Source organism: Denticeps clupeoides, chromosome 13, assembly GCF_900700375.1.
Source record: "Denticeps clupeoides chromosome 13, fDenClu1.1, whole genome shotgun sequence".
Taxonomy (NCBI): domain Eukaryota; kingdom Metazoa; phylum Chordata; class Actinopteri; order Clupeiformes; family Denticipitidae; genus Denticeps; species Denticeps clupeoides.
Genome location: NC_041719.1, coordinates 5,418,504 through 5,444,980, shown reverse-complemented (window position 1 = coordinate 5,444,980; position 26,477 = coordinate 5,418,504). Strand labels below are relative to the sequence as shown.

The 26,477-nt window shown below is 43.8% G+C and overlaps 1 protein-coding gene across 2 annotated transcripts; it reads left to right on the top strand.

Moving 5' to 3' along the window:
• The first annotated feature begins 1,755 nt into the window (after positions 1–1,755).
• Positions 1,756–21,137, top strand: kcnj5 (potassium inwardly rectifying channel subfamily J member 5). 2 transcript variants are annotated; one of them, XM_029001048.1, is made up of 5 exons: positions 1,756–2,017; positions 11,195–11,277; positions 15,435–16,110; positions 16,221–16,308; positions 19,585–19,720. In XM_029001048.1, exons 2-4 carry the CDS (start codon positions 11,215–11,217, stop codon positions 16,268–16,270), a joined length of 789 nt encoding a protein of 262 aa, XP_028856881.1. In that variant the 5' UTR covers positions 1,756–2,017; positions 11,195–11,214; the 3' UTR covers positions 16,271–16,308; positions 19,585–19,720. The 2 variants fall into 2 exon arrangements, with proteins under 2 accessions (XP_028856881.1, XP_028856880.1); XM_029001047.1 differs by having other exon boundaries at positions 1,759–2,017; positions 15,435–16,308; positions 19,585–21,137.
• Positions 21,138–26,477: the final 5,340 nt, after the last annotated feature.

Genomic DNA, 26,477 nt, shown 5'->3' with positions numbered 1-26,477 from the left:
TGCTCCACGTTCGGGTGCTAGTGGTGTGGTTACTAAGGTGAGTGTGTAGGATGCACTTGCAACACCAGCTACTACCACTATGTCCCTCATTAACAATCCTGACCCATTCTGGCTGCAACATCATTGTTGATCATTCAGAAAAACTGAGCATGATGCATGCCCGCATGCAACTTGCATCCTCATCCCCATACCCAAGTGTGCTTATCGATTTTAACCCATACCAAAATGTGGTGTTTGTTCTCTCTTTGGTGTATATTAGATCATTTCATCATGCAGGAGTCTTACACCCCCCAGGAGTCTACACTTCCAAGACGATTCATTTAGGCAATTTAGACGCTGTGAAGGTTCAGGTCTTGTGTAAATAACAGAGGTGAGAGGTAAGTTATCCGGGCTGTCAGTCCATCCTTGCAATGAACCTAGCATTATGGACATTGGACAAGGTGGCAAACTATACGAAAGTATAGTTTGTAAAGCATCCATATTGTGCAATGTTGAACATTTAGCATATTAGTGAAGATAATAAATATTGTAAACAGTTACATTCATAGCGTCAGTTGGAATAATGAGGAGTAGCTGCATTAACTATTAAGGTACCATCCAGTGTCATCTGTTGGTTAAACGTAGAATGGCTGGATGTTAATGATTCATTGATATTAATGAATTATTTTACATGCAGGGAAACTAGACTCAGAGGAAACAAGGATTCAAGTGAGGTCATAACTGAGCACATAATTACAGAGAATTGTTTTTTTTTATTCTATGAAAGTTGGCACACCACATCACCAAAAAACTGAGATGAGCACTAAAGCTGCTACAGATTCTCTACTTTTACAACTTCCATCACATGAAATCCTGTCTATTATGCAATGCACCATGGAATGTTCAGGAAAGTTAGAATTCTCACATCAGACCAAGTCGATTTTGTAAGATCCTTGTGGGGGGAAGGGTGGTAGGGGGGCCGCTGTGTCCCTCGCCTCATTCTCACACACACACACACACCCTTCCGTTTCACGGCTCTGCACTGTGGTGCTTTGATCTCGGCATGAGCGTCCGCTGGAGCTCGCTGGCCCTCGTCTCTGCAGACTGAGACCTGTTCACGGACACAGGGGGGTTGCAGAGTCATAAATCACCCCCTTTTATTTCCATGTGAAAGGCGTGGTGACGGAGGCTCGCCGGGGCTGCGCCACTGTCCCGCTCCCCTGCCTGACGGTTAACCTTGCTGCCATGTTCCTCGGCGGCTTGCGGGGAGAGAGTTGGGGAAGGAGGGTGCGCGGGTATAATGACCTTGTTATGGAAAACGGAGGCGGAATACACTTTGTCCTACCTTCACTGATCCTATTAACATGCCACTGTATTTACATATCAGACCGTGGTGCTTTTACTATGCCCCCTCTCTCTCTCTCTCTCTCGCTCACTCGCCCTGTGAAACACACTTCCCTCAGGGCTCTTCCTCAGCTGCAGTATTAGAGTAATTGATTATGCTCTACTCCTCTCCACTGCTTCGCACTGTACCGCTCCCTCTCCCCTGCACCTTTTTCACTCCTCTGAGCTTTTCCCTGCAGAAAGAAATGAGCGATGTGGTGGAGGAAGCCTCGCTCGCCCTGCTTCCCGGCACATGCACACGCATGCAGGAACGGGGGAGCACTTAACAACACGTATGAACCCCCCCCCTCCCACCTAACACTCACTCGCACACACACACACACACACACACACACACAGATAACAAAAAGGACAAATCCTAAGAGACAAGAGCTCTGTGTGGAATTGAGATAGAAAAGGAAGGGGGGGGAGGAAGAGCTTTCCCTCTCTCACTCACTCTCTCTCTCTCTCTTACACACACACACACACACACACACACACATACACACACAGAGAGTGGAGTGAGGAGATAGAGGGGAGGCAGGACAGATATTGAACAAAGCCAGGCAGGCGGTGTTGGAGTACAGACGGCAGCGTTGCAGAGAGTGCCATGCCTGCACTGGCGCTGTCCAGCTGCTACTGTGGCCAGCAGAAGGTAAGCAGGGGATGGGAAGGACGGGAATAAGCCATTTAAGGGTCTGCGCTGCTACTTTTCCGGCTGGAAGCCTCCGTTTCATCTCCGAATGGTGATTTACACCCGAGGCTTTCGTCACCGCGGGCGCAACGTGGGCGCTGTGGATGCATCTGAGAAAGTGACCTCTGTCCCGCCAGAGAACACCCTGTCCGCTCCCTCTTGGCAATTGTCACTGAGTTGGTGATCAGTGATGCGTCCTGAACTAGATGAGCATTTCTCACTCTTGGGTTCTGGCTAGAGCACTGCAGGAGTTTTACGAGTGGCGGTGATGGCCACGCAGCGGTGTGTCTCTCCTCGCTCACGTTCCTGCGAGAGAAAGCCTCCCGCACGCGGGCTCTAAAACACCGGAGACAGCCGAAATAGAAAAGTGCGAGCGGACTGTTCACATCGATTCCCCGGCTCGCGGTGACATGGAGAATAAGCTGTTGTGCCTGGGGGCCATGAGGGGTGTGACGCATGGCCAATACGGCTCCTGTAAAAGTTGCATGATGCTGGACTTCCTAAGCTCCGGTAGGTTTCTATACGAAGGGATTATACTTCAACATATAATGGCTGAATTTCCCGTGAATCTGCCACTTATTTTCCTGTTCTTGAAGCAACCACCGGGCAAAGCCGTCACGGTCTCACTGCGGTACGAAGCATGCTACAGGGCTGTCGTACAATCCCTGTTCCACCACCAGCAGCTCGTACGCCCCCCGAACAGCTGAATCAGTTCGCCTCGGCAACAGCGTGCAGTCGAGAGGTCGAACACTCCAGTCAAGTTATGCCGGTGTGGGCTGCGGAGATGTAACAGCCCGTGATGGGGTTGACCTCTGACCCCACAAAACGTATCAGCCGTTGTTGCTGTTCCAAAAATAATCGCTCCATCTCAACCCCTCTCCTGGCCAACAGGCTCTAGCAAATGCAACCAAATTATATCACAGCATGAATTATTAATTGTGGCCATTTATTTAGCTAAGGCTGAGTTTTGCAGCGCTGTAAACTGTAAATGCTTATCGGACCAAGATGAACCTTATTTTTATAGAGCATTTCCTCTGTGTTGCAACAAGGAGACCTGGACTCAGGTTCCTGCGGTGTGGAGTTTGCATGTGCACCCCAGGTATGAGTGGATTTCCTCCCACAGTCCAGATACCTGCAGGTTAGGTGAATTTGCAGTACTGCATTGGCCCTGCTGTGTGGGTGTGTGGACAAGTGCTGTACGAGCACAGTGCGGTGTGTCAGTGTGAAAGTCTGACTCTTCCCCAAAGTGAAATGTTGTTCTTATAGTTAATTGTAAGCATTCCACTAATCATTTTAAACATGTTAATGCATAATTTTTCAGTTGATTTTAGTGAGTCAACATGGAAGCTGAGGTTACCCTTCCTTAGTGGAGCTACTATTTTAATGTCTATTAATAGTACATGAATTAATAGTGATTGGCTGAAAGATCATGATGATTAAATAAAATCCCACTCCGGTGACCCTAACCAGGATTAGCAGACCGGAAGACTGAAAGAGCATATTGTAACGCAAGGCAATTGATTGCTATGTTCTTTTAAATCCTGGGTCTAAAGCCTCAATGCAGTCTCTCAACTTGTGCGGTTTAGCACTACCGTAGCTGCAATGAGCTGGGAAAGAGGAAACAACCCGTGGTCCTCAACTATAAACGTTTTGAGCACAGCCCAAGTTACGCTACATAAAAACTGACGTCCCATGCATTTTACGGCCCTGAATTAAAGCATCGTGTAACATCATTTTCCTCTGGGATAAATACTACTGAATACAACGCGCAAGGACAATGATGAACGGACAGTGAAAGTGAAGTGATTGTCATTGTGACACACTGCAGCACATGGTGACACAACGAAAAGTGTCCTCTGCTTTTAACCCATCACCCTTGGTGAGCAGTGGGCAGCCATGACAGGCGCTCGGGGAGCAGTGTGTGGGGACGGTGCTTTGCACTGTGGCACCTTAGCGGCTAGGGATTCGAACTCACAACTTTCCAATTACAGGTCCGTTTCCGGACCCCCTATGCCACCGTAGAATACGGTGGAGAATACAATTTATACATTTTCCTCTTTCCTCTCATTTTCCTGTATGTGGAAGAGTTGAGCTTCGCCTTCTGTGTTCAGCTATGCTGCATAATGCGGCCATCTGTCCTCTATATGGCACAGAATTCCAGTAAAGGCAGAAAGAACACTGTCCGGGCTAACGACTAATTACAGACATGGATGCACCATTTTGCCATACCATGGACAATAAAGGGAAAAGAATTGCGGACATATCGAAGTGCAGCTTCAACACACATTTACTTAAAGCTGCAACAGAGAGGGGCACCGAGGAGACATTGCGACAAGACACCAGCGCCCTTAGGAATCCTTCTCGTCCCGATAACGACTCCCCCCCCCCCCCAAAGGTCAGAGTGATCATCGCCCCTCCGGATCAATGCGGCATCAATCTTCCAGCCAGAAATGGAACAGAGTCAGACAAAGGATACTTGAAAAGTTAAAGAGCAGACGTGTTAAAAAAGAAGTGCTGTGAGTCAACGTTTAATGTCACTGACTACTTTACATTGCAAGAAACAATCTGGCAGCGTGGACAATTTCTGTGCTTATCTTCCCATCAGATCCATTAAAAAAGTACTTTAACTTATGTCTTATAAGTTAAATACATTTTGTTGTTAATGTGTAAAATTAAGTATATTGTAACCATGTAGTTTTAAGACATTTATGTATTAAAATTATACACCATTCTGTGCTGTCAGAAATAATTATAATGGACACCCAAAATGAACAAAATAAATTTGTGCATTGTATTCTAATTTAATCAGCAGACTATTCTGACAGTCAGCTCTCTAGGAATCCTGATAGCACCTTGGGTCGTGTGGGGAAGAACACACACAAAAGCTGTCATGAGGGCCGACAAAGGAAGCATAAAATGATAAGGAACATAAACAGACCTGAAGGCGTGTGTGGCGGTTAGGTCAGGCACTGAAACATAAACCTGCACGTCAGGTAAGGAACATCCAGTCCACATCACTGCAGCAGCATCGTCTCGCTGCTCGCCTCTTCCTTTTACAGGGCTCTAATCGTGGATGGCTTGTCAGTGGCTGGCCTATCGGTGCTTATCAGTGTATTTATGCCTAATTATTAAATTGCGAACATTTTTGATTACCAATTCCAGACCTAGACAAAAATTGTTGTTAATATTGACCATCTGGCCTAATGTCCCTAGCACATGGCTTCATTGACGCACATGTTGCACATCATAACTTTCTCTGACCTCTGACCTGGTGACCCCTAAAAAGACAGAGATAGAGAGGGTTAAATGCCTTCACATACAAATTCAGTGGTTCCTGATAGAGTAGGTGGCGGTTGTCTGTCTCCTTCACCAATATGCACTCATCGCTGCTGCAGCAGGGCTCTCCAAAGGCCGTCCCCTTGGCGCCAGGGCACAGGAGGACGTGGCAGCAGCTATTCTTGACAGCAGCCTTTTTTTTTAGGGTTCCTGGCTGGGTGGGAGGGTGTGGATGTGAGCAAAGCCTGGCGTTTCATTAGGGTAATTGTCCTTGGTGAGGATAGGACATCTGGTACAGGCGCCTAGGAGGAGGTGATCAGAGAAATATGATTGGGACTGTGAGAGCTCACGCTCGCTCAGAAATAGTGTCCTCTGGGCCTATGGCCAAGTTGAATGCTGCTGGCCCCAGGGACACTTAAGGACATTTGTCCTGACCGACCTCTGGGTGTGAGGATTGAGGGGAGATAGGGACAGAGTGCTGCATGCAGACACACGTCTCACAGAGCCTGGACACACTCAGAGGAGTAGGTGTGTCCTAAAGTCTCTGAGATCATCTCTGACTTGTTCGCTTGGAGAAGAAAAATAGGAAAGCGCTGCAGGCTCTGAACTCCTGGCTTGGAAATAAATGCCTGCACACACGTTTTAAGGGTCAACCGTGGTTTACTGCAGCGCTGGCGGTTTTTGTACTTATTATTAATCACTAGCAGCGAGGCTGCACGGTATCACCGCGAATAATCGCTTAACTTGTGACACAGCTTGTCAAAAACCCATGATTAACCATCACACAGAAAGAGAAGCAATTATACCAATATTTTCAACACATTCATATAGATGAAAAAAGAAAAGAAAGAAAAACTCCTTGTTGCTCGACCCCTTGTTCCTTTAGATGCAAGGGTCACGGCAAATCGATATAATGTGATTATGAATGATCGCCTTTATCCTGTAATGCAACATTTTTATCCCAATGGGAGTGCTATCCTCCTGAATGCTGACGTCCCCATTCACAGCAGACGGGTGTCACTGAACAGTTGATGAGACTAATAATGTAAACAGCCAGTTGGGTAAATAAGGGCCTCATCTCATGCCCAGAATACCATGTAGAATTCTGAGCTGTCCCAGATGACAGATGACAGCAGTGGTGACATTGAGGTTGAAATCCAACCATAGTCTATTGTCTGGACTCCATAGACGGCAATCATTTTTTTAGGGCAGCGCTAGAAATTTACGATGACGGTGTGTGTGCTGACTAGCCAATAAAAATGCAACCGGAAATGACAAATTTCCTTACGTGACGCAGCACATAAAATGCAAAGCAAAAGAATACTACTGGTGCATGGGACATATCAATAAATAAGAAATGCCTGTCGAGTTCCTATTCTGCCACACTTCTGTGCATTTTGCTTCACACACACTCACAAATCACAAAATATATATATTTTTTAGATTTTTCTTGTTTTGTTCATGCATTTTTTTGTTTTGTAGCCAATGATAAGTTTGTTCATGTCAAACAGCGGGATCTGAAATGACATTTGTAGATAACATTAGACAGCTTCCGCACCTCAAACATCATATTATATAGTGTATATACTATATGTACTAAATATACATACACACTGATATAATTTCATAGTACTGCTACTTGTTCATCTGGTTTGTCTCGACCTGCACTATAATGTCCTTTGTGATAATGTCACTTTGTCTTTTCGCACGCTGTGAATCCCCGTCTTGTGCAATCCTGTCTCTCTTTGTACTTGCATATGGTGAGATGACAGTGCACTTTGACTTTGACTTTGATCAAGACTCCTGATGAGGGTAGAACATTTGGAAGAGCAACACTCCCATCCCTTCAGCTGAAGAATTTGTGTCTGTATCTTTGAGAAAGAAGTTGTTGCAGTAGAAAGTCTGGGACTCATTAGTATGCTGGCACAGCAAACCCTTAACAGCAGTAGTATCTGACTAAGAGGTGAGCTTACACACTTTGCAGAACGTTCTTGCATTTGTGGGCATTTTCTCAGTGTTTTTCCTCTAACTTGTCAGTTTCCACTGGGTGACAGGCTCCAATTTTCTTCCCAGTAGCAAAACACTGTATAGTAACATTGCTGCTTTCCACAAACATAGTGTCTTTTTTAAAGTGTGCAGGTGCTTTGTTCCCCTGCACAAGGCTCCATTTGATTATCCTCAAATGATTATGAAAGAATTAAAGGTGATCCATCAAATGATGGACATCCTGCGATCATGTTTAGCTGACTGTTCTCGAGGAGAGTAATTATTCAGGTCGCCCGTGAGGACTGGGGCTCTTTAAACCATCCCCTGGCTGTGTTAGTGGAAGACTAATCACCACGGATACAAGCACACAACTGGCACAGCCTAAGAGTGTTCATACCCATCAGAAGATAAGCTCCCACAGTGCTCTCTTACATCGCTGAAAGCATTTTACACATAGCCAACACACACCCTATCAATCACTGAAAACCCATTTGCTGAGTAACCATTGATTTGGTCTGGTTAGTTTGGATGCTGAAGTTCTGTTTTCTGGTTGGTCAGCCATGTACAGAACAGGCCAAAAGTTTGGACACGCCTTTGCATTCAATGTGTTTTCTTTATATTCATGACCATGTACATTGGTAGATTCTCACTGAAGGCATCAAAACTATGAATGAACACATGTGGAGTTATTTACTTAACAAAAAGTGGAGACCTGACCTCCACAGTCACCTTACCTGAACCCAATCGAGATGGTTTGGGGTGAGCTGGACCGCAGAGTGAAGGCAAAGGGGCCAACAAGTGCTAAACACCTCTGGGAACTCCTTCAAAACTGTTGGAAAAGCATTTCAGGTGACGACCTCTTGAAGCTCATCGAGAGAATGCCAAGAGTGTGCAAAGCAGTAATCAGAGCAAAGAAACTAGAATATAAAACATGTTTTCAGTTATTTCACCTTTTTTTGTTAAGTACAAAACTCCACATGTGTTCATTCATAGTTTTGATGCCTTCAGTGAGAATCTACCAATGTAAATGGTCATGAAAATAAAGAAAATGAGAAGGTGTGTCCAAACCTTTGGTCTGTACTGTACATCAAGGGCATGGTTTTCAAACTGGCACCAAGCACATCAAAGGTGATGCACATGTTGTAAGGTCAAGAAAGAACCACTTGGTAGTTTTCTGCATCTTGACAAAAAGTTTGTGGTTTTTAATTACCCCCATCACCCTGAACATTTCACCCATTTACTCTGTTGCTACAGTCCATCCCGAGACACTGGGTGCAGGGCCGGGAATCACTCAAGATGGGACGCCAGTGCACTGCTTGGTGCAAAACTCACTCACACACTCACATCTACAGACATTTCCATCTACAAAAGTCGCCAATCCACCTAGTGAACATGCCTTTGGGAAGTGGGAGGTAATTGGAGAACCAGAAGGACACATTTGCTAACACAGGGAGAGCATGCGAACACCAAACATTAAAGGTCTGATTCAAACTCACATGCTTGGAGGAGTAAGGCCACGTTGCTAACCGCCAAGTTGTGATTTTTTGCAACACTCAAAAACTTTTATGTTTAAAATGGACAAAGCCTGATGATCGACAGCAGTCATACATGTCTGTCAGTACATGCCTAAAAAGCATTAAAGATTGTGTTTCTACCAACAAACAAGCCCCAAGCTTTGCACTCAGCACTGTATTTTGTTCAAAAATAGTGCCCCAGTTGCGTCCTCATTGATCCGTTGATTCTCTCTTCCCTGCCTGGCCTTGAATCCCAACTTCAACACCCGGCGCTGATTCTAAAAAGCCTTCTGATAAAACACATGCTCTCCTCTTAGAGGAACAAGATAAGCCTTGTTTCTCACGCAAGCTGCCCCCACGTACCACTTCCATGCAATGCAGTCCTGGAGCTCACAGGCACAGCTAAATATGAATTGCATGCATGTAAACCCTCCCCCCCAGTTCCATACACACACACATACACACACACACACACACACAGGGAGGCGATGACTGAAATATGTGCACAGTATAATCGTCCGCTGGCCTGTATTGGTCCAGCGCTCCTCCGGGTGTATTTATCAGAGTAAATGCCTGTCACGTCACCTTGCCCTTTGCAGTAGACCCGCCAGTGTCAACACGGGATCCCAGTGAGGGCTACGTTTGAGACGCTGGCCCTCTCCACCGCCCCCGTCCCTTTCATCTTAGTATTCCAGATATGAATGAGTGACGCCACAACCGACCAAGACATTTAAAGGCCCTTGTTGTTTCTGTGATCCGCTGTCAGCTTAATTTGTGCCTGGATGGATTCGTCTTCATGCTACAGCAGCAGTGATTTAATTTGGGGCCCAGATCAATGTCCCCATTTGAAGCCTTATTGGGTAACGACAAAAACAGATCGGAGAACATGCCACGCATGATTTCTTGGCCTGTCTGGGTCCATTAGACTACAATGCACACTCAGTACAGCACCATGTCCCTTCATATCCATGTGTGATGAACACAGAACCCTCGTGTGCTCTGAGGTCCACGTGACTGCTGGCACATTATGTAAGGATGTTCGTGAACGCAGGTGTACACGAAAAAGAGGCGGAGGGACTAAAGTCAGAGGTTCTAAAATGGAATCTATTACACACTGTCACCGACTCTTGAAGTTAAACTGAGAATTAAATCAGACCAGGACCAAGAACAGTTTGTTTGTCTGAGTGAAGAAAAGTTCTGGATTAGATGGTGAAGCCCTGAATGGCAAAGCGTGTGTGCAAAAGTGTGTCATTTCCTATCTAATATCTGCTGAAGGTGCAAGGAATGGTATAACTGGAACAATCTTAAATCCAAACGCTTCCAAGATCAAAAGAGCTTCCTGTGAGTGTCCACTCCTGTCCTCCACGCTCTCTCAGCTTTTAAACGCTCGGCTCGCCTGGATGGGCTTCGGTTGCATGCTGTGATTCGGCCGCCGTGGCCGACTCCTTGGGGAGCGAGAAACAGTGGCCACACACAGCTGAGACTGACTGCTTGTTTTAGGCACGCATTAACACACAGATCCTGCACAGTTGGGCGGGCAGAAGTGCACATCCCAGTCGGGCTCTGAGCACTAATCAACAGATTAGTGTGCCGACAATCTAGAGAAGGTGTGCAGCAAGCCGCTTCTTGCCGAAGCAAAGGTATTACTGTCATTACTCTGAAGATCCTCTGACTGTAGCTGTACAACTCTTCCTTGGAACGTTCCATTTGTTGTGCACAATATATCAGTGACCTTATTGGTACTGGCAGATGTTCGTTAACAAGCAAAATGCTGCTATCGGCCTATGCTGCCAGCTGATTACATGCCAACATTTTATTCTAACACTTGCAGCACATCTGCTCCATTATATAAACACTTGTAATGAGAAAATAATTTTTTTAGACCAAATATGTATTGGTACCAGATGATCCTATCAGTGTGTATACTCACACGATTGAGCAGGATATACATTTTATACCAATCATAGGGGTTCTACAGCCCTTCTGTGCTCTTCTGGTTATATCTTGTATGGACATTTTGGTGAATCCTATTATTATTAGAAAAAAGACAGACGATTGGCTACTGATGTTAAGATTTGGGTTAGGTTTGCTTTAGGGTATGAGATGTCAAATCACATTGGTGTTGGTACATGTATAATACATATTTTTGTATCAGTTCAGGTCCCCATAAAAATATAAAAGCATGTGTGTGAGTGTAATTGATTACTACCAGGTAATTAACACACGTCGGCATTTCTACTTTTTTTGCTTAATGAATTCATCAATAGAGCTGCATACTCAGATCAACGTAATTACAGGGTGGAATTAAGTTTCAGTGTCCCACCAGGCCCTAATCCCTCTCTGTCACTTTCTCTCCCTGCAGGAGTGCAGCTGTAGCTGAGGATGGCAGGTGACTCACGAGTCCACATGGACCACGATATGGAGATAGGAGTGACACCCAGAGAGGTCAGAGTTCACATGCAACCTCATCATCACACCTGCAATCTCCCACTTATCTATGGCTTCGGCGTGTCTATACGGGCGGAGCTGCCCTGGTGGTAGAGGAGGACAAATGATTCTTCCCGTGGCTGCTGCAATTATGTGACTTTCACAACCCTCATCTATTCTGGGTAAATAAGGCTATAGGGAACAAAAAAGCCAGCAGTAGGGGGCGGGGTGAGTATAAGTGGACATGTTAAAAATGTCTACTTTCTACACTCAAATATTCAAACTCTTACTGCAGGGTACATTCCATGTTTCATTCAGTCAATAACTGGTCGATCTGTCAATAAGGTGCTTTCTTTTGACAATTCATCACTGTCAAACAGTGTTGTGTAGTCAATAAATAGATTTACCTGAAATGGATAAAAATCCAAAATATTCTTAAGAGAACAGCAACTTGTGAAAGAAACTTGCTACTATGTGTGCATGTCATAATTTTATACACTTTTAAAAATTGCTGAATCATGCCTTTGCAACCTATTCTGAGCACTAGCTGTCACAGGAAAATTCAGGTGTTTATATGGGGACGCAGGGGGAGCACAGAGTGCTGCTGGTGAGCTTATTGTCCAGGAGAAACATTATGGCTTTAATACGAAAGAACTGAAATGCATCACTTTAGTCTCTGAATCACATTTGAACACATTTTAAGATTTAGATACATTAGAAAGATTTATGATTAAATTATACTTATGCACCTTGCATAGCTGCTATGGTCAATTCAGGGATGGCGATTCACCTGTGGTACAGGCCTCTTGATGGCAAGAGTTAGCCAGATAACCAGGAGGAAACCCATGCCAACACGGGGAGGGCATACAAACTCACGAGGTCCAAGCTGGGATTCAATCTCACCAGCTTGGAGGTGTGAGGCCACATCGCTAATAATTGTAAAAGAAATGCAAACATTTTAACAGTATATATAAAATTGTCTCCCAGCAGTCAAATGGAACTTGACATTTCCTGATGTCACATCTCGGGGTGCGAAGAGGAAGGAGGCGCTGAAGCAGGACATTGGGAACAAAAGAGATTTTATCATAACAGAAAAATGAAACACAAAAGAAGCCTCCCAGCAGCCTCTGGGCTTCACACTTTGCAAAGTCTTCTAAACACACCAGAATCCTTTTGACTAGAAATTAAGTTAGCATTAAGTTAGCATTTGAGTGTCATGATTTAAATCCAATATTGACTTGCACAGTCACAGACATTACACAGAGTTTCAAATTAATATTAACATTAATTAATATTAATAAAGATGAGGCCTGGTCACTCTGATATCAAATAGATATTTTTGAATGGCAGCATCCTTAGGTGAAAATGGCCTCATTCAAAATGGCAAGAAAAATCTCTGGAATACCGGAGTGCAATGTGTCTGTCTATTTTGACAGCAACCAGTTGACGTGTCCCCATGTCCAGCCATCCCACTCTCCAACCTAGTGGCACCATACATTTCTGAAGAGCTGTGGCTCTCCACTGATTTGTGTGGCTGTCAGTGGCTATATTAAATTATCAAGCCCCGGCATCAGAGACGGTCCACTGTCTAGTCTTGCTGTGGTAGAGGGCCTGTACTGCACGACTGATGCCAAGCAGAGTACAGATGGCCGGTGAGTGATTTTGAAGGTGAGGCAGGAAGAGCTGCCACGCAACATTCAGGTTGGATGATTGTGCAGCGTTCTCTCGAAGGAAATGAGGCAGGCATAAGGCACTACCAACTGGGCATTACAGTTTCCTGTAATAGAGCTAAACAATTCTTCCATCCTCAAAGCTAGCAAGGTAATTGTCAATACTTATTCTATTCTAAAAACACACTTTACTTTTGTTTCAGAACAATATTCTATCAGCACATAGTTCATGTTCTAGGAAATTAAGGCATATTTTCTGCTTGTGACATGTGTGTGTTTTTAAGCACTATGGTCCTAAGAGAAGCCCGACACACTGTACATTTCAACAGCACAAACTGTATGAAAAAAATTACAGTTCTGCATTGCAGTATTCTCAAAATTCCATAAACATGAAATAGCAAATTTGCCAGCAGCTTCATCTCCATGTGATGTTGCTGAGGCCACAAAACGACAACCACTTCACATTGAATGTTATCACCTGTCAATTTCTCTACTTGTGTCCTACATAAATGTCCTATATACTTGTCACATGCCTTGCATCACCATGCGGAGTACAATTCCTCAATGGGTTTGAAGAATGAGGGGGATGCAGGGAGAAAATTCGCTGCGTGTTTGCTGAAGCCTTCATGAGCCAGAGCAGTGCACCAGAATGCTTTATGAACCATGATGTTTCTTCCTCGTTGGCTTCATCTTTAAGAATGCTAACTGTGCCATTCATCCAGGGGGCACCACAAATGAAGGGAGGAAAAAGTGTTTCTTAAAAATTAGTTGGTATTAATATATATTTTTTTTTTTTCTTTGGGCCACGTAAGAGTTGGGCCTCCTTTAACTCTCATTATTGGAATTACTTTCCCATCAATCTTTCACCCCATTTATATTTTTAAAAAAAATTGAACATTAAATTTAACACCCCGCTCCGTCATACCAACGTACACCTGGGCCTTGAGGTACAGGTCTGTCACCAGGGTGCAGGGGTGGTATTCTTCTTCTGTCCCCTTGTGACTGTCATTATATATACATATAGGACCTTGGGGGTGGGCACACTGAATGGCATCCAGAGGGTGGTCTGTTCATTCAGAGCCCAGAACCCACTTCTCAATTTTAATTGCACTTAGACATTGAGAGTTCTTGGGACCAACTGCGGTTTGGCAAAGGGGTTGACAGCTCCATACCCCACATTTGAGCAGGCAAGTCTGCCTGCTTGTGAAAAGTGAAGGGTGATACACAGCACAGCACAGGTGACACAACAAAATGTGTCCTCTGCTTTTAACCATCACCCTTGGTGAGCAGTGAGCAGCCATAACAGGCGCCCAGGGAGCAGTGTATGGGGACGGCACTTTGCTAGGTGGCACCTCAGTGGCACCTTGGCAGATCGGGATTCGAACCAACAACCTTCTGATTACGGGGCCACTTCCTTAACCACTAGGCCACCACTGCCTTTTTTTGCCTATGACTATATGGTGGATCAGGTCCTGGACTCCACCCCATATCTCATGGCTTCCCCAAGGGTGGGATCCAATTTCCCCCCTTAACACTCCCTGCTGGTGGATGATGCATTGGTAGTTTTCACCATGTGGGGCCAGCTTCCCAGTAGTAGACTGCTTGGGGACTGCTTGGCGGGACCTGGCCCTCCTGGCTCCGTTGGGTCCTTTGCAGGGGTTGCGGGTCTTTGGATCTCTGGGATGCTGGGCCCATTACCTGGTCTGCCCGGGTGCATCTGGCAATTGGTGGAGCCATTGCCGTGGCCCCCTGGGGCAGCTGTATTGTAGCTGCTGGGTGCCCCCTCCCCCCCTCCAGGGTTCTCCCATGCCCTTTTCTAGGTGGGGGCCACAGTTGTTCTTACGTTAAGAAACCTTGTGGGCATGGGAACATTCACACACAGGTGTGCACTCAGGGCTACACATAAGGGCTCAATTATTGTATTATTATTGTCCTGTATTATTAGTTCTTTTAGCTGTTAATAATACTCATTATTTACTGTGATTTGTACAGACGTGGCTTTTTTGTGCTGTTTCATTTTTGTCTGTTTAAGCAGTTACAGCAGCAGATGTTTGCTGTTCATTCCCTTTCCTTCTCCAAACCCCCCAAACAACTCCTCCTTTTCTCCTCCAACTCCTCCCTTCTGTATATGTCAAATTTCTGTCCAACTTCTCTTGTCCCCTCTCCTTTTTTTCTCTGTCCACCAGTCATGTCTGTCATGACTGTAGCAAGTTAAATATGAAAAATCGAAATATTATAATTTATTTTTTAAAAACAATGACAGCGAATGACGACAGCAAAGATTCACATACACACTTTCATGTGTCAAGTGTGTTACTGACAGGCTCTAAAAAAATATCAATACAATTTTGTTATGTTGTTATATTAATGATTAAAAATGGTATAATTTGTGTGTAAGTGCTAATCTACTGAGAGCTGAAGAAAGGATGTAGAGGTTTAAGGTAGTAAATTATGTAACTCAGCTTCTTTACACTTTACACAGAAGTCCATTTCTTCTGCCCTCAGGTGAAGAAGCTTCCCAAGCACTTAAGAGAGCCCCAGATCCCCACTGATCGCACGCACCTGATTGCCGACCCAGTGAAGAAACCCAGGCAACGGTACGTGCAGAAGGACGGCAAGTGCAATGTTCACCATGGCAATGTTCAGGAGACCTATCGTTACCTCAGTGACCTTTTCACCACACTGGTGGACCTGCGCTGGCGCCTCAGCTTCTTCATCTTCACACTGGTCTACGTGGTCAACTGGCTGTTCTTCGGCCTGCTCTGGTGGTTGATTGCGCTCATTCGAGGAGACCTGCTCCATGCTGATGAGGAGGGCTGGACCCCTTGTGTGGAGAACCTCAACAGCTTCGTCTCTGCTTTTCTTTTTTCCATCGAAACTGAGACCACCATTGGTTACGGCTACCGCGTCATTACAGAGAAGTGTCCAGAGGGCATCATACTGCTGCTTGTACAGGCCATCTTAGGCTCCATTGTCAATGCCATGATGGTTGGCTGCATGTTTGTTAAGATCTCGCAGCCCAAGAATCGGGCTGAGACACTTATGTTCTCCCACAAGGCCGTGATCTCCTTGCGTGACAACAAGCTGTGTCTTATGTTCCGTGTTGGAGACCTTCGCAACTCGCACATCGTGGAGGCTTCCATCCGGGCCAAGCTCATTCGTTCAGAGCAGACCAAGGAGGGTGAGTTTATCCCACTCAACCAAACAGACATCAACATCGGTTTTGACACCGGTGATGACCGCCTGTTCCTCGTGTCACCGCTCATCATCTCACATGAAATCAACGAGAAGAGTCCATTTTGGGAGATGTCACAGGCGCAGATAGAGAAGGAGGAGTTTGAGATCGTAGTCATCCTGGAAGGAATGGTCGAGGCAACAGGTAAATCAAATCTCATTTCTTAACAGTACTGTTGCATGCTGGGTCTTTAGAAGCTGTTCCGCTTTATGGTTTAATGAGAGGTTTGCACATCTATTATTAACAATAATACAAAAACATGTTATGTGCAAGTTTAATTGGATTCTCTAAAGTGAATAAAATATGTTTCAAATGTTATTTGGGAATAGTATGAAGCCTGTGTATTTCTCAGACAAATAAAAGTTTGATCATTATTATATTTCTGAACACATTACAGTTAAACTTTTACCAAAGTCTACCCTCCACCAACCTCAAATTCCATTACACGGTGAAAGTAAATCAGGCTGATATTTCAGTTTTAGAACTTGGATATAAATTTATTCACCCCTAAAATACTATGCATGAACTCTAAATAATTGAATTGAATAACTTCTCAAGTAAAGCTGAGGACCACCGGATTCATTATGGAATAACGAAGCACATCCTAGAGGGGCTCAGGAATGAAATGGCTTTCTATAGATTCCAAGGCAATGTGCAGTTAACCTCAGACTATAATATATGGAATATTGATTGGGGAACTTTTCTATTTGTCAGGCTCATACAGAGAATAACAATCCTTTTATCGCCTTACATCTTGCCTCTAATTGCTATTCAGGCCTTGCCTAATGTTTTTTCCTTGGGTATATTAGATCGTTCTGGTAAATATGTGCAATTCAAGTAGTTTACCCTCTGCCAAGGCCGGCTTTGTGCTGAGGTAATCTACATGAGAAATACATTCTGCCTTGATATTGCCTCCCAAGGCAGCTGCCCTGCACTGAATATAAATGCTCAGCAAAATGCACAATGATCAGAATTGCATTCAGCAGGAGACTTCCCTTTTATCCTTTGAATGGGACAATCAGGATTCAGGGATTTACTTAAAAACAAGTGACTGGTGTTTGGCATCCAGTGCTCAGCCATACTGGAACTGGCTCTGAGGTTGCGTGATATGCTGAAGTACATCCTGGTTTTTGTCTGCTCTTGCCATTTGTTTTGTCTAAGGGTGTGATGGCAGATTTGATGCCAGCCAAGAAATATGGATGTCCCCTGCCATTGGAATTCAACATAAATTACTCAGTAATTAATAGTTCACAGCATCTGATATATGATGAGAGTCATAACAAGGTTTGCTGGGACACTGCTACAAAATTGTGCACAACGGGTGCATTAGTTCAAGGAACCCCTGAATGTAAAAAGCTCAGATAGGACAAAATTCCCAGTTTGTCTGGCATTGCTCATCATTGGTTAAAATATCGTTACCAGGATTTACAGAATGTTCTGCTGGTTCAGTGTTGACTGAAGATATCGCTTCTGTCTGTTGGCAGCATTAACAGGCCAATACAGTTAGATAGAGTCTAAAATTATTTTTATTCATTTAATACGAAGTTCTGTGCCGTGCACAAGTGCAAAATAAAATGCATGCATTTAAACATATGAATAGTCGTTTTTCCATGTTGTTGAAAATAGAAAAAAAATTAAACCAACAGAAAAGAGAGCTGTCTATGGTGCTGATTCTGCTGAGTCTATGGTGCTTTTTATCAAACGCAGAAGGTCTGCGTGGTTTGTCTATGTTTAAAAATATGCAGAATTCCAAGTGATTGCATTTCAACTATGAGCCTGTTTCTCGGCTCTCTACACCAAAGCAAGAATGTTGCTGGTGTGAATCAGTGCACTGGGCATCTGAGCTCTGTCACTGTCGATGGCGCTGGCATGATGTGTGGGTGCATAATCTACAAGACTTCACCAGTACAGACTCATCTGCTGAAACTTTGTGATTTCATCAGAATACTTATTAAAAAATTACAGAGCCCAGTAATTTTTATGATTACCCAAATGTTTTTCATGTGCTGATTGTCAGAGCAGTTCTAAAGCAAGCAAGATAAATGTGATGGGTATTTTCACTGTGATTCCAACATTCCATTTGCCAGGGGAGCTTCTGCACTATTTCATCGCATGTTTTACTGACAATCAGTAGAAGTGAAGAAGGCTCCTCAAACACACACACATGCATAAGCATTGCCACGGTTCACAATCTGCAGGAATAAATGCAAAGTGGAGACACAAAGGCCCTCGCACTCCCACACACTGCACTTCACGTCTCCCAGCAGGTGTCCTGAGCACCTGGGACAAAGAGGGAAAGCCTGTTTAAAAATGCACACCATCAAAATGGTCACTTCATACTAAATGCTTTAGCTGTGTAGGTATTATTGCCAAGTCCTCAGGAGCAAACTTCTCTGCTCAATTGTACAGGAAACACCACTCTTTTCATTTTAAATACGTGCTCTCAAAGCAAAACATAAACCTGAAAAAACTGGGTTCATTCTTGTTAACAAAGCCTGAATAAAAAAAAAATTATTTGCTTAAAAAAGGCACTGCCATCTTCCTAAATAAATGATGCAGTCTATTTGCTGAACTTTTGCTAATTCAGGCCCATCGTGAGACAAAACGTTATCACGAACAACAAAAAAATCATTACTGTGAAAGAAATATAGAGGACTACTTAAGCCAATGCGATGAAAAACTTCTTAAATTACTTAAAAACAGTGGCAGGGACTCTGTAACACCATAATTTCACAATCCACAAAATAAATGTAGATTTTCATTTCAAGGACTTTTTCTTGATTTTTCTTGATACGACCAGGACCCATTGATGGGTTCCATTATTGTCATTTCAGCTGCATACATGTTAGACAGTACATAGTGAAACGAATGGGACACCCATCCACACCAATAAAATGTATTTACTGAACAATAAAGACAAGCTCTCTGTTCAGGGGTTAGAATTTGTTTCAATCAATAGGTGCCACCTCCACCAGAACGATGTTTTATTTAATAGGATTAAAAAAAAAAAAAGAGAGAAACCGCGGCACTCCATATTCAATGGATTAAGTGGTGATGAATCAGGTAAAGAAGCTATTAAAGATGTTTTAAAGCAAGCAAACTGTCCCCATTTCCTCCCAAATCATTTTATAAGCGTGTAGAAGAACTTTCAAAAAATCTGGCTGCCTTTGGCTTTAAAAAAAAAAAAAAGCACAGGAGCTTGTTTCAAGACGTCTTGTCCTGAGGTGCACTGTGGCAGAACACCATACATATTTCACAATGCCCCTGTCCTGGTAGCTCATTGCGGATTCCTATACATACTTTTGATCTGTATTGATATTCCAGGAAACAAGTCTTCAGACTCTCTGCTTTTAAATAATTTCTGATCTTCATCCCCGCTTGCGTTACCTCTCTGTTGTGTCTGTTTGTGACGTTCACCAGGGATGACCTGCCAGGCTCGCAGCTCATACCTGGACACCGAGGTGCTGTGGGGCTACCGCTTCACGCCCGTGCTCTCGCTGGAGAAGGGCTTCTACGAGGTGGACTACAACAATTTCCACGACATCTACGAGGCCAACACGCCCTCGTGTAGCGCCAAGGAGCTCGCCGCCAGGCTCAGAGACGGCCAGCTTCTGCCACACCTCCCGCTTCTCTCTCCTGAGCCGCGGGCGCACAACCAGAACCGACTGTCCTTCCGAGACCCCCTGTCCGTGGAGGACGAGGAAGACAAAGCAGGGGAGGCCAACAACGGCTCCGCTGCGGGCCTGCAAGAGAACCCGCCCCCGAAAGACTGAGAAAAACTCATTCGCTGCGTCAACAGAATTTATCCATGCAATACCTGTTTCAATACATTAGCCGACCTAATGTAACAGTAGGCAGAGGAATAAAATATTCAGTATTTCAACCATGTATGCACATAAAAAATTATATTCACACACATAAATGCAGCATATGCTGTATTGTACCTGTGGGCTGGTTGGATTTATTTATTAATTTATTTTTTACTCAGCCACAGATTTTTAATCTTACACCCTCCCTCAGTGCTTTTTACAGGCATGCTGCAGTACAGGCCACACACCTCAGCAATAGTGCGTGCCCTGTTTCGTGTGTTCTATCTTAGGCCGCTAGCACCGTACAGTACCTCGTCTAAAACAGAAGCACACTTCAGGCAGCAGCCGGCCTACCTGGAGGAAGAGAGCACACGTCCAACTTATTTCTACTGAAGGTGTCTGGATGGCAGCAGCCCTTCAGAAAGGTGTCTACCTTTGTGCCGACTTTTCTTGTCCCATTTCTGTGTCTCTGATGCTTTCACACTGTGTAAATATTGAGCCTGTCAGACCATTAAATTTTTGATTAGACGATCTATGCTTTCATTATATTAAATAAAATTTCATCTTTGCACAGTTCAATTTATATATATATATATATATATATATATAATGAGTTTTTTTTTATCACAGGAATCTGACTGACTTTTCAGATTAATTTTTTTTCTTACTTATTTTTGAGGGCATAGAGAGAGCACTGCCTTTGCCAAATAAACCCGCTAGACTCTGTCTTACTCTAACACATTTTCCGTACCTTGTTCTCCTCAAGCCAACACTGTTTTGTCTCAGCATGAAACGGATCTGCTCCAGCTTCTGTTTGCTGGAGGAGGCATGACCATTTTAAATACAGGGTATTTTTAAGGCATGTACGTTGCAGTCAAGACTCTCTGCAGACACTGTAAATAAGTATAAATATCAAAATAAAAAACTGGAAGAAAAATATATATAAGATTTATATGAGAACTGCACAGATTTTAAATCTTCAGTGGATGATCCAACGCCCTGTACATCTTTTCAGCAATACAGATGAGCGTTTGTTCCTTTCTTGTATTTATTTTCACTGTGACGGTGTAGCATAGCATTCCTGTCCTCAATATTTAGATAAAACTTCACCCAAAGACTGCATATATCATCTGTTTCTGTGTTGTCATGGAAATAAACTGGGAAATGGCCTAAAAGGATTCTATTTATAGTGTGTGCGTGTTTTGTGGATACTTAAATCAGGCCGGTGGATTAAGTACCTCACCTCACTCTTGAAAAAATGCAAATGATTATGCGAAAGATGTGTCCTGGCCGCTGATGAGCATTTTGGAAAGCACAGAACATTCCCTTTATGAAATAAAATGAAACTTGGACAATGCAAGTGGGTGGAATCGACTTAGCATTTGTTATGGAAACGTGCACGGCGTGCATTTGTGCAGATTTAGCCAAGATCACATAAAACCATGAGAGCTTGTGCATTACATCTCATAATGTCTTAATACAGCATGTAAATACCGAGCATTAGGGCCAAGTAGAAAAGATGCTAAATATATTTCTTGAAAAGGAATCAAAAATAGGCATCATAAGAGAGGGACCTTGTTTCTCATCCTAGTCTAGACTTGAATGTATTACCTAAATTGAGCTGGAACAAACAACAGCCCTTCCTTGTGTCTTAAGAGGCAGCCTTACTTCTGTTTACTGCTATTGAACTTGTGTAATATGTATCATTGTTAGTTTGGGAATGTGTGGGAGACCGGATCGACCTTCCCAGGGCTGCATAAATGCATATAAACACAAGCCTGCAGGAAATACACAGCGTTGGAGTCAAAGGCCGGTGCCCTTCCAGGTCGAAACATCTGGGTCGGTGGAAATTTCAGAGAACTGGACCCATGCAGCACTTCATCAGTGTTTATTCGTCTTTTTGATATGTAAAACGTCTTTCTAATTCTTCATCTAAAACTTTAATCAGGTAACAATCCAGTGTCTACTAATAGAAATAAGAGTGCAAGAAGTTTGAAGTCAGGCTCCATCACACAGCAGCTCGATAGAGAGCCGATGGCTTCAATCGGATGTTCATTGAACCGTGTGGCTGTGGTAACACCCCTGATTTTAACAAACCCGATGCAAAAGTTATTTTGTTCAAATGAGATGTTTTTGAAAATTAGCAGTGTGGGGACTGTGGGTGCTGTAGATGATGGGGCTCTTTATATTGCTGGCAAAACCCATATTATGTGTCATGTTCCTTATGATCTTTTCTCGTGATGAACACCGCTTGACACGAAGGATCACTTTGGTTTGAGGAGGAGTCCGGTAAGCCTCAGCTGAGACAGAAAACTGGAAACGTTTCTTCAGGTGTAGGACTAAAGATGTCCGTGTCATCACTCCGGGAATGAGGTAGCAGCCTTTCATCTGGCCCACATCCTCGCTTTGATGAAACATCATGTTCTCCTTCATCTCAGGAAAGTGAAATCATTGCAAAATGAGTGTGTGGAAGCTGGGTGCAGTGAGTCAGCAAACAGTTTTCATTATATTATTCTGGAATATCACTGTTTCCATCACTTGGCACCATCCTAAGAGCCAAAGGGGTCAAAATGTGAACCGAAGGTCCGTCCATATGCAACAATATGCAAAAATCAAGCATTACCTGCCTTCATGTATGTCCTTATTAGACATTTGCACCAAATGAGTTCATTCCACTTTGGTTCCAGAGCACGCAATTAGATCAGCACATCCTGAAGTTTAAGCATGAGGTTATAAATAAAAATTCAAACACACACACACACACACACAGGTTGACAGACAGCCACCTCGTCTCTCTGGGAAGAGAAGTTCACCAAATTTTTAGCTCAGCAGAAACAGATTTTTAGCTCAACCTGAATCCCAATATTTGTTTTATTCGGGTAGGTGTGGACGACTCTGCGTGACCAGACATGAATAATGCTCGGTTTGTTTACGCGGCAGAACGGGGGCTTCGCCACTTCTGTCTCCTGCAGCGCACCTTCTGTCAAGCATTTTGTAGAATTCGGCAGGGGGGCGGCGAGGAGGGAATACAACCGAACATTTTTTAACTCCCTGCTATCGTATTACACTCGAATGCAAGCAGAATCTCAAACAGTCTGTACAAATCAGACACGATTTCATCCACAGAAGCCATTGCAAGTGTTTATTACACACAGTTACAGTGCAAATAAAAGGTAATTACTGAAAAATGAAGAGGAGTTGTAAAAAAAAAAAATTGCAGCTACAAATCCCATTTTCCATAAAGGTGCAGAGCTGCAACTCCACCGACTGATTCCTCCTCCGGGGCTATTTAATTATCCCCAGTTTTCATTTGGGGTGGGGTTCTGGAGCGCACAGTCACTAAATGTCCTGCAATCGTAAATCAATGGCTGCCATCGATATGTGCCCAGATGAAGGTGTCGGTGGCAGAAACAGATGTTGGAGGGGGGGGGGGGGGGGGAGAAAAGAACTTTTGTGTCTATTTCAGTATCTGCGCTGCACCTTGGCGGAGCTACAGAGGGAGAGTGAGGCGTATCTCTCCGGCTCAGCAGATCCGGGATCACACAGACTTCTTTATTCCATGACAGGCTGACGTGACAACTTTCATTGTCCTGCTTTCAACCGACGTGCAATCCTGGCGGAGCCGATGGCTCACTGTCGAGAAGTTGCAATTTCTGAAATAGTTACCAGATCTCAAGTTGAATTGGACGCAGGAAGTGAAAGCGATTTTTTTTGTTTTGTTTTGCTGTTTATCACTGAACTCGGTACACTTTCATCCCCAGTGGACTCTGCAGCTCTCTCCACTCCTACGCCTAAACACACACACACACACACTCGCGGAGAGAACAGGGAGTGCTGTCCTAGCCAGTGACGCACTCGCCGTCGTACTGACTCACCGTCCCATAACTCAAACAACTGCCCCCCCCCAAGATCCCCAACTGCTCTCCCTCCACTGGAGCAGCCCTTCTTTTTTTTTTATATCGGCGTTATAAAACCCGATCGGGCCCATTCCCTTTCTGTGGCGCTGCCATCCCGCCCCGTTAGCAGGCGGCTCTACCGCCGCTTAATTGGCTTTCGCGTCGAGTCACTGGCGCTAACCGATCCTGCGCCGCAGTAGCAGATGCCATCGCAAAATCAAGTAATTGATGTGTTCTAACATCCATCGAGACAGACAATTAAGTTGCCGCCTATGTGAGCGGCAGGTCCTCAGGCAGATGTTGTTAGAATAACCCGCCCATGCGTGCATTTACATTCCCAGAATCCCCAGCACTGCTGTCTTTTAATTGGTGCCTCAGAATATTCCAAGGAGAATCATATTATGGCGGTAAATGGGAACGTCGCAACCGTTGGATTGGCCGACTGGCCCTTAGGATGCATTAAATGTAAGATACTATTTTTGTATGGTAATGACCTTGCTGGCGTAGCTTGGCAAGTCCTTGCTCATCCCCTCGCGGGCCCAAGTGTGTTGCCGTGATCTAATCTCTCACATGAGTGGGGCATTATGTAACGCCGCACATCTGATCGGAGTGCTGGAGCGTGAAAGCGAAGCCGTTTTTTTTTTTTTTTTTTTAACAGGCTGCGCAGAACACAATGCTGCAACACTTCAGAGCAACTCGACACCCTTGATTCCTTTCATGAGTCAACGCCTGAGCACTCTTGATCTCCATGAAAACAAAAGGGAAGGGTGCCACGCTCCCGCCGAGTAATATTTACACACACGCAGAAGCTCAGCAAAAGCCGTTCAGCAGATCTGAAAAGGGGAAAAAATCCAGCTGATTTGAACGTCATGTGCTGTGTATGCAAATGCATGCATGCAAAGATCTGCATAACTGAACAGGCTTCAATCCCCCTTGCTCTGCGCAAAGCTGAGATGTACGGACGCGTGAGACCACATTCAGAAGCAACCCCCGTATTACAGTAATTGCTGACAGAAAGCAATTACACAACAGCACTGGCATTCAGGTAGAGCTATTTATCTAGTGCAAATAGAAACGTCCCTCTAGACTTAACCATTGCAGTTCTGACAGGCTTGGAAATGGGCCGAGGCAGCTCAGCTGATACAGTCCCTGTTCCTCTGGCATGCAGCAAAGCATGCCTGAAAAAAAAGGTCTTTTTAGGTGGGGTTTATTTGTTGAGCCAGTAAACCATTAAGGACCTTCACATAATGAGCACTCATGCAATGAATACTCAATTAAGGGTCTTTTTTTTACAGGTCTGTTGTACACTTGGGTAGGTGTCAGCATTTTTGAATATGTAAGAGATGAAATATGGAGGATCCTTTGAGGATTAAATCCCAACACACCGGGACATAATGGGAGTAAATTTACGAGGGTTGGCTGTTGCTCGGGAGATTTTATATTATATTACATGCAAAATGTAGCGTAGTTACGTCTTGAAAGTAATATGCTGATGCACTGGAGTCGCATAACCAGCCAACACAGGAGGTGGCGTGCATTAATCATATGGAACTGTTATATGTTCAAGTTTGTCCTCGAAAAAAAATTACAGCATTGACCTTCACTGTTTTCAATTTATGTGATAGCCTTTTGGTCCACTCACCAGGCAAACCACAGTTAATTTGAATCAAGACCACCTCTTTTTGTGGGTCTTGGTGCGGATGTTGATGTGCACTTGAGTGCGATTACTGTGTTCACACCGGACAAAATGAACAACACCAAGGGGAGGAAACGAAGTTGAGTTCAAGCACACTAAAGCCTGTAGGTGTGAAGTGTCCTAACATTTGAATAATGCACCAGAAAAAATGGAAAGTTCAATAAATGATGTTGAATTATATTAAGAACAAAAGTAAGAATTTGTACAAGAATTAAACATCATATCTAATCATTACAGAACCACCTGCCTAATTTTGTTTAAACCCACATCATCATAGGAAGCTAAGATATCTGACATTAAGATACTTTTGAGCATATAAATAAATCCTCCATAGATAGGACTTTTGCAAGACTTTATATTTTACATTATAGAACAGTAGTATAGAATAGTATTATGAAATAACACATGTGAGGTTATGTAATATATTTTTAGGCTGTCCAATGCTTTTGATGTGATGGCAGAATTTCACACACTTGGCTTATCACCATCACCTTAAGTTGGACAACGTGCCCTGAACAATTCCTTATCATTAACTCTTATCATTAACTCTTATTAACTGTTAATGAGCATCTCATGAAGCAACTTTAAATACTAATTATTTTTAAAAAATACTAATTTTACTAATTTTCTTGCATTGATTCTAAAAAATATCCTCCATGTTAGTCTCCTTAACCAAGACAGAATATGTATGTCCAAATTTTTGACTGGTAATGCATATCCAAATGTACCATTGCAACTTGAAAATCATATACATTTCAGTTGCCTGTGGATCTCTAACTTTGTAGTTGTTTGATGTACATTTAAGATGAAAATAAAATGTTTTTGTCCGACTCTACTGACTCTACAGATTTGTCCATTTCCACCCAAGTTAAAGAGGATCTGTTCAGCAAATGTGGTCACTTATAAGTTGTC

What these genes read in the sequence shown, in the direction of transcription:
- kcnj5 (XM_029001047.1), top strand. Translation starts at nt 11,215, where the DNA reads ATGGCAGGTGACTCACGAGTCCACATGGACCACGATATGGAGATAGGA. An exon ending in TAGGAGTGACACCCAGAGAG is followed by an intron (nt 11,278 to 15,434) that starts GTCAGAGTTCAC and finishes TTCTGCCCTCAG; the next exon opens with GTGAAGAAGCTTCCCAAGCA. An exon ending in AGGAATGGTCGAGGCAACAG is followed by an intron (nt 16,309 to 19,584) that starts GTAAATCAAATC and finishes GACGTTCACCAG; the next exon opens with GGATGACCTGCCAGGCTCGC.